Genomic DNA, 8,829 nt, shown 5'->3' with positions numbered 1-8,829 from the left:
GAAGTCTTTCTCTAAACCGGATGCCTGACTCATCTTTAGCTTGAACCCTGACATAGATCCCTGCTAGAAGACTCCCTTGCTACACATACAGAAACTAGCCTGGTCTACAGAGCTAGTGCCAGGACAGGCTCCAAAGCCACAGAGAAACCCTGTCTCGAAAAACCAAAAAAAAAAAAAAAAAAAGAAACACACTTTAACCTCAAAGACAGAGTAAAGGGTTGGGAAAAAATTCCAATCAAATGGACCTAAGAAACAAACTGGTGTAGCTGTCCTAATATCTAACAAAACAGACTTCAAATGAAAATCAATCAAAAGAGAAAAAGAACATTTCATATTAGTCACAGGAAAAATCCATCAAGAGGAAATCTCAATACTGAACATTTATACCCCAAATACAAGGGCACCCTAATATATAAAAGAAACACGTCTGAAGCTTAAATCATACATTAAACCCCACACACTTATAGTGGGAGACTTCAACACTCCACTCTTACCACTGGACAGGTCAGTCAGACAAAAAATTGAACAGAGAAATAAGGGAAATAGCAGACATTATGACTCAAATAGACTTAACAGACATCAATAGAACATTCCAACCAAACATAAAAGAGTGTTCCTTCTACTTAGCACCTCATGGAACCTTCTCAAAAATTGACCACATACTAGGTAACAAAGCAAACCTCAAAAGACACAAAAATTGGAATAACCCCGTATATCTTATCGGATCACCATGGCTTAAAACTAGAATTCAACAGCAACACTAAATCCAGAAAGCCCACAAACACATGGAAATTAAACAATGCTCACCAGAGTTATCAATAAGTCAAGGAAGAAATAAAGGGAGAAATTAAAGACTTCCTAAAATTCAATGAAAATGACCACACAACATACCCAAATTTATGGGACATGGTAAAACCTGTGTTAAGAGGAAAGTTCATAGCATTAAATGCCAACATAAAGAACCTGGAAAAATCCCACTTTAGTGAATTAACAGTGTAGGTTTCTATATGAAGGATTAGGAGTCAACGGAGAATCACAGAATCTGTCATAAAGATCAGAGAAATCATCATGCTCAATTGGCCCCTTGTCACTATAACCCCCTACCAGTCCACCACTTGCATGGTAATTCTTCAAGAAACTTAATGTTGTCTAGTGAAACTCACTGGTTTATCTTTCCATCCTCATTGTGGCAGATATTCTCTATTGACTGGTCAAACTCCACCTTCTCAGCCATAGGGCATGATCCCATAGCACAGTGTTAGCCATTAAGTTTTCGAAGAATTATTGCTTTCTTAAGCACTATGTCCTCTCATTCCCATTCTTCCTGCCGGAGTATGCATTTCTGAGGAGACGCTAGGAAGCTGATAGTGCTGAACCACTGAATCCATTTCAGTACCTACCTACTTCTGACAACATCACTATAAGAGATCAATTGACCTCTGTTTGATAAACTTCTGATAAATGTATTGCAGTTTGGAACCAAAAAGCAAATTCAATAGATGTGGTTTATTTCATTGTTGAGTTACTGTCATAAAGGAACAGTTGAATTTTTTTATTTAATTTGTTTATATTTGCACACTTTATAAGATGTGTTCTGATTACTCTGACTTCCTGACACCTCTTATCTACCTCCTGCCTCTGTCAACCATCTCTCTTCCCTGCCGTTCCCCTTTCCATCTTCATTTATTTTTGTTTTGTTTGGAGAGCCAATAAATTTAATGAGGGCCATCTGTGTGACCTTGGACTTGGCATTCTCATTTAGAACCTGGTGGGCTCACCAGGGCTTTTTTCATTTACCTATGTAATCAGAACAGGTTTCAGGCGTAGTCATTGTGTGCTGAGCTAAGTGCTTGGTGATGTGATGGTGGACAGCTGCTGATGTGCATTCAATAAGGAGTCAACATTCTCAGAAAGCAAAAGCCCCGCAAACACTGAAACATAGTGTCATGAGATAAACAGTAAAATAGCGTGGGCTTTTATGATTGACATAGAAGACTTCCTGAAGCAATTAGCATTGAAACTAAGACCTTGATAATGAGCAGAACATAAACACCCAAAGACTGAAGAAAGTGTACCAGTCAGCAGGTAACAGAGAAAGCATAGCTAAAAGGAAGTGAAAATAGGTCACCATCAATTGTGTGAGGCCAGGTGGAGAAGGAGCCAAGTAGAGCAATCAATTAGGCTAGAATTTTAAGACAAGGCCAAATATTACAACACAGCATAGACTGTGCTTTAAAATCAACAAATATGGGCTGGGTATGTAGCTTATGGGAAGAGTATATGCCTAGCATGCACAAGAATTTGTATTGCATTTTCAGAATGGAAAAAAAAGCAATGAATAAATTAGAAATGTCATTAAAATAGGGAGGCAAGTGAACTAGGGGAATTCAATGAGTGAATAACAAACACCCCAGAGTCTACATGGAGAAGGGGTTAGAAAGGAGGAGGACCAGAAGTGAATCAATTATGGTCATCTTCACAATTTAAACAAGACGTCGTGGTAGAGGAGAAGAGTCCGAGAAAGGAGACTGGCTTTGAAAGATATATAGATAGCAAATAGTTTTCCTAAAGCTTAACAATGATATTTGTAGAGGGAGAAATCGAGTGTGTCTCCTAGATTCTCAAAACAAACAGCTGAATGAGGTGCAATGCTCGTTGGTTAGGAATCATAGGGGGAAATAGTTCCATTTGGAGAAAAAGCTTGGTGCAGGGGAAAGATGAGTTCAGTTTTGGATCTATTCAATTTTAAGTTCCTGTGGGAAATTAAAACAGAAAGTAAATAGTAGGACATACTGGTCAAAAATTGAAGAGTGTCTTCACTTGAAAATATTGATTGGACGTCATCATCATATGACTGAAAACACACAGATCGATACACATCACAAGGGGTATAAGTAGCTGGAGATAAAAGCAGGGAAGTTACTTGAGACATTCATCAAAAGTAGCTTGGTGAACTATATATTGTGCATGGGCTGAGAATATAAACAGAGATGAAAACATTGAATTTGTTATTTACTCATTGGGTAAGTAATTTGTTCTTTCTGAAGTAGGCAGTTTTTAAATTTTGTTTTTGAGACAGGGTTTCTCTGTGTAACATGCAGTCCTGAAACTTGTTTTGTAGGCCAAGCTGGCCTCAAACTCACAGAAATCCACCTGACTCTGCCTCCTGAGTGCTGGATTAAAGGCATGTGCCACTACTGCCTGACCTAAGTAGATAGGTTTTTGTTTTGTTTTGTTTTGTTTTTATTATTATTTTGTAGTTGTTGTTTTTGGAGAGGGAGGTTAAAGACAGGATTTCTCTGTAGCTTTGGAGCCTATCTTGGAACTCGCTCTTGTAGATCATGCTGGCCTCAAACTCACAGAGATCCTCCTGCTTCTGCCTCCCGAGGGCTGGGATTAAAGGCATGCACCACTACTGCCCAACGTAAGTATGGAGTTTTTAAGGAATGAAGCCTACAAACCAGAATCAAAAGCCATTTTCCCAAAGAATCCAAAGACTAATCTAACGTGAGGAAAGACCTGAGACAAGTACAACATTATTGATCATGAAATTATGAGAAGAAGGGCCCATGAAAAATTACAGTGTAAATAGAATAGACCAACTCCCAAATCTCTATTTTTTCATGAGCAAGAAGCTTTCCTCCTCGTCCATTCATAGTTTATATCCCATAAATTCACCACATTACTACTTGATCTTAACTCCCTTACTCAAAGAAACTTCTGTTTGAGATCTTCTCTGTTTGACAAGCCTCAGTGTTTCCTGTGGGGATCTACTGGTTAACATTCTAGTACCAGTTAGTTTTATTTGGATACTTCTTTCCAAACCTACTATGTCCTGGTTAACAAAACAGTTAACACATCGGCACTTGCAGAAGACTGACCCTAGACCCTGTCCTGAGAGGAAAGAGGAACTAGGCCGAAGATTTCCCCTAGTATTGGTCCCTTTTTAAAACGTGTTATTTCTTCACTGGGGTCCTTTGGAAAGGGTTCTAGTGTAACTTTTCAACTTTAGATTGAATCTTCTTTCTGGAATTCAGTGCTTTATTTCTATGGTCATGAGCTTAATCAAACTCCCTAGGAATTTTCACTTTCCATCCCTAGTTCAGGTTTGCATATAAATAGCTCATTACTCCTAAGACTTTTTTCTCGTAGCTTAAAATCTATTTTATTTTTCCCCTCCATGCTAAGATTTTTCTCCAAATTAGAATTGCCTAACTGACTTTTCTGGTAATTCATGGGATTTACTTTTCTCTGTTATCCTGCTCCTCATTATACAGGTACAATTTTTTTGCCTCTGTTTGCATGCACAATTAAAAATAAGAGCCCAACAATAATAAATCTATAGCAGCACACTCAAGGTAAAACTTTGTGCAAACAGAATCATTATTTACCAATTCCTTATTATATAATCTGCTTTAGCATGAGCGGTTGTGTCAAAGAAAGGGGACAGTTTTAGCCCTCATTGTCTTTAGACTCATTTGTGAGACAAATAAAAGATAATTAATAATGAGATTCATGTTTTATTAATAGAGTAAGCATCAATGTAAAAAAAAGCCCAACAGGGTTAAAATAGTTGATAAGAAGATGGGACCTAATGTGAAGAGGTAGTACCTCTAAGAGCAGTTAATTTTTGTTATTCTTTGCATATCAAGTGTTCGTTGGTAGCTGGCGAATCTAGTCCTTGAGAGTTGCTTATTCCATCAACGGATCAACCACTCAGTTCAAAATTGGTTGGTATTATAGGAAGGAGGTTGAAACATTCAAAGCTGGGGCCGAAGTGGAGGAAGCAGCTCACTTAACATATGACCTCCAGAGGGAGCTTGACCCCAGCCACTTCCACTGCTCTTTTCTGGTTTTGTTTTTGATTAATTGCTTAGCTCCACCATTGTCTTTGTTATTGGGGGCAAATAATTTCACTTCACCAAATGCCAGTCTTCTCCTCATTAAAACAGGACAGGAAGGCCAAGTTTTTGAGTTGAATTAGCGTTTGTCATCTCGTATTATCCCCAACTGTAGTTTAACAGAGCAGTCCTGTCCAGGCAGGGTAACTGCTCCTTTATTACAGTTGACAAATTGTTTGAGATACAAAGTGGTTCTTACCTTTTATGGATATTTCCCCAGGAAGCATTGATATTCTCTGTTATCATGTGTACTTTTCTGGTATCATCTGCAGAATAGTCCCGAAGAAGTTTCAGTGCCAAATCATTTGCCATGTCCACCTTTACCTGCCATTGGCGGAGGTCTTTGGCCAGCTGCTATAGGTGTGCATAGGAAAAAAAAATTAATGTCACTTTTCATCCAGCGATATTCCTAGGTGGATACCTCTAAATATTTCATAAATAGTTACTGATTCTTCAGGTCACAGCATGTCTCCTCAAGTCACCTGTCACGTGAGTCAATCAGCTATCATGGTGTAAATTAACATGCTTTCCATGATGAGATTTCAAATGCAGGATCTTAAGCATTCATTCCGTTCAGGTAATTCAATTTAGTACCAATAAGTTGGTTATAAAACAAGCTTAGTTTTGTAATCATAGGAAAGAATAAATTATAAAAGACTCATTTGTAATTGCTTAGAATGTGACATAGAACAAAATCATGTGGACGTTTCTGGTATCATCTGCAAAATAGTCCCAAAGAAGATCCAGAGCCAAATCATTCGCCACACATCTACCGTTATCTGCCACAAAACATGCATCTCCTCCCTTCATTAACTTGTTGAATTGTTTATGTAATTAGTGCCATCTACTGGCATTTAACAAACTCTGCATACTGAAAACGCTGAACAAAACGAGGACTGTTACCACACAGTTTCTGAAGGATTAAAATACTTTAAAGATACTTTACTTTAATATTCGAATACAAGGCAAGATATAAAACTAATTCTAAACCAAAAAAATGAAGTGTTTTTCTTTGTTTGTTTTGACAGTTGAGTGTAATCCAATCAGCCATTTCTTCATTGGAAAGAAGTCACCCAAGGTCATGTACATATGGAAGCATATCAGGCTACCACTTTCACTTGTTGGCGAGATCTACACATTAAGGTAGAATTAAAGTGTTAAGAAATTTATGCTTGATACAGTGTGGAGGGGGGAAGGTATAGGTGCAAGAATAGAGAAATATGAACAGGCAATGAAATGAAGTGGCAGAATAAAGTCATTTTATAAAAGAAACTTAACTTCCAAGTAATATAAATGTATTAAATCAAGAAGGTATAATTTGATGATAGTTAACCAAATTTCATATAGGGGAAGACTAGTGAAATTCTTACATTCTATGTTTGGAAACATAATATTATAACAATTTGGCAATAAACACCAAGTGACCCCATAATAGCACTTATTATTTTTTTACCCCAATAAAATATTCAAAAAGGTAAGTGTATTATCACATTAAAAATTTCACCAAAAGACTAATTTTAATATTTACTCAAGATGATATTAGAAAATAATCAATAATGTGTATAATAATCATGGTAAAGAGAACATGATTGGTCTGAGGCTGTAACTCAGTGGTAGAGTTCTTGTTCAAGGCTCAGGTCCAATCCCTAGTACCTAAACAAACAACAAAGACAACCACACTTTTCTTGCAGCAAAACAGAATGCATTTTTTAAAACTCAGTATGAACAGAAGAAAAATGATCATAGAAGTTTCTGAAAGTAAGAGACATTTTTTTTTGGATTTGTGAGACATTTTTATTTAATATATTTTGTTTTGTATTAGCATGATGTTTATATGCACAAAAGAAAATCTTGGTATTTTGGTATAATTCAATGCATTTGTTTGGACTTCTATCCCTCACAAAGTTAGAATTTTTATGTAATCCACCATTTCTCACTTAATTAGAATATTCTATTTTGGAATCAGCTAAATCGTAGCACTTACTGTACAGAGCACATAGATTCAGCTTATCAAGCTATTATTAAAATACTAAAGTGCTGTGAAAGCAGAAGAGGGGAAATAGAGTGAGGTAATGACAGAGAGAGGAAGAGAGGGACTCTCTTTTGGCACAGAACGTGGTTGTTGGTATCACAAAACAACTGAAATCTATCCTTGTGACATGTCAGTCTTTCTTCAACACTTCTTTTACCAAGAACTGCTAAACTGACAAACAAGAAATAGTTCCTGTTTCTACTTTGCAGATTCCCATCATAAGTACAAGCTATGTGGATGTGAATTAATCCCACGAGTGCTTCTCTTTCTAAAAAATTCCTCGAATACAAAATTTCCTTTTCATTTCTTATGTTTAAACACATTGAAAGTCTTCACGAATCTTGAGTATTAATTTTTATTTTAATGTTTGTCTTCTTTGACTTTATATATGTAATATATATGTATATATATATATATATATATATATATACATAAACATATGAAGTCAAGTTGAAGTGTGGGTTATAGAATGTACCTGCTGGGTAGCCCTGCTGAATGAATTGCTTAATAATTATATGACAAAAGGAAAAGCTGTCCATGAGTCAGCTTTCTCCTTTGTTAAATGTGAATATTTTATCTACACCGAGAGAAGAGTATGTGGGAAAATGCCTGGAAGAAAAATTGTAAGAAAAAAATCATGTAAAACAAAGCTATCTGCCATAATCAAAGACTTAAATAAATACTACCTATTACTATAATTACTAGTGCTATGATTACCATGACTGCTGTTAAAATCTCATGTACAGTCACAGTGAGAGCCCCTGCTGAATGCAAAAGAAATGGCTTCCTATTTTATAGGCATTGTACAGATATAACAGCTGGATATGTTCCTCTTTACCTTAGAAGATAAAAGAGAATAGATAGCTATAGAACTAAAATTGCAATGTTATTACAAAACTTTTCTTATATCAGGTGATTGGGGATACTTACCTACCAGTGAAATGAATACTTGTCCAAAGTTAACTTGCTTTTGGAAACTCTAAATGAATGTCTTAAAGGATCTCATGATAAGCTGTGAGGAGCAACAAAAAGCCCTTTTCCAAGGAAGCCTTGTTTGCTTATTGTCTTACAGTTTTATCTTAAGGAACAGAATAACTTTGTATGTCTCTGTTTTATTTTCTCAAAAAGAGGATGGAGCTACTAACTGCCTGTGCATCAAGCATGTTGTGAGAAGTGTGCAAAATCAAAATCAAATTGTTCAGAAAATTAGAAAACAGGATCTTAATACTATGTACACAGCTCATAAGTCAATAATAATCAAATTAAAAATCCATAGGCTCTTAAAGGGTATGTGTAGAGTAAGGGACTAGAGGGAACAGGTACATCTCTTTAGGAAAGGGAAATAAAATATACAGATATGGATGGAAGTGGGGACAGAAATGAGGGGGCAAGTAGGGAGGGAGAAGGAAGGGAGAGTTGTGACAGGGGATACATAGAGAGACAGCTAAAATTAAGTGACATTTGAAGAGTAGTATGGAAACCTAAAACAGTCAAAACTTCCTAAAATATATACATATATGAAGGTGACCTCAATGAAACTGTCAAATAATTGGGAGAGACAGAATCCCAACTGCCATCTATTGTCACCAAATAAAGCTTCCAGTACCAGAATTTTATTACATCTAATTGCATTGTTGGTCAAAGAGTTCCCATGGGAATTTCCAAACAAGATAGGCTGTTGCTAAGACTATAAGTTGCTCTTCATAAACTGATAGCAAGGCTCTGTTGCTGAAGATAACACCCACAAAACTCATTGAATACGGATGTGTTGAATTGGTGCCTACATAAAACCTTCACCACTGGGCCTAGCCAGTTTGGATGTTCACCTTCCTAGACCAGGATGGAGGGGGGAGGACTTTGGACTTTCCACAGGGCAGGGAACCCTGACTGCTCTTC

General features: G+C 36.6%; 1 protein-coding gene across 1 annotated transcript in view; it reads right to left on the bottom strand.

Annotated features, from left to right (window-relative positions):
* Dmd (dystrophin) overlaps positions 1-8,829 on the bottom strand; it is a 1,456,297-nt gene that overhangs the window by 546,271 nt on the left and 901,197 nt on the right. Inside the window, exon 41 of the mRNA XM_026777353.1 lies at positions 5,101-5,255. Within this exon, the coding sequence (XP_026633154.1) occupies positions 5,101-5,255 (155 nt within the window). The remainder of the gene's footprint in view (positions 1-5,100; positions 5,256-8,829) is intronic.

Source organism: Microtus ochrogaster, unplaced genomic scaffold, assembly GCF_000317375.1.
Source record: "Microtus ochrogaster isolate Prairie Vole_2 unplaced genomic scaffold, MicOch1.0 UNK58, whole genome shotgun sequence".
Taxonomy (NCBI): Eukaryota; Metazoa; Chordata; class Mammalia; order Rodentia; family Cricetidae; genus Microtus; species Microtus ochrogaster.
The sequence above is the reverse complement of the archived record's forward strand: the minus strand, read 5'-3'. Positions and strand labels throughout refer to the sequence as shown.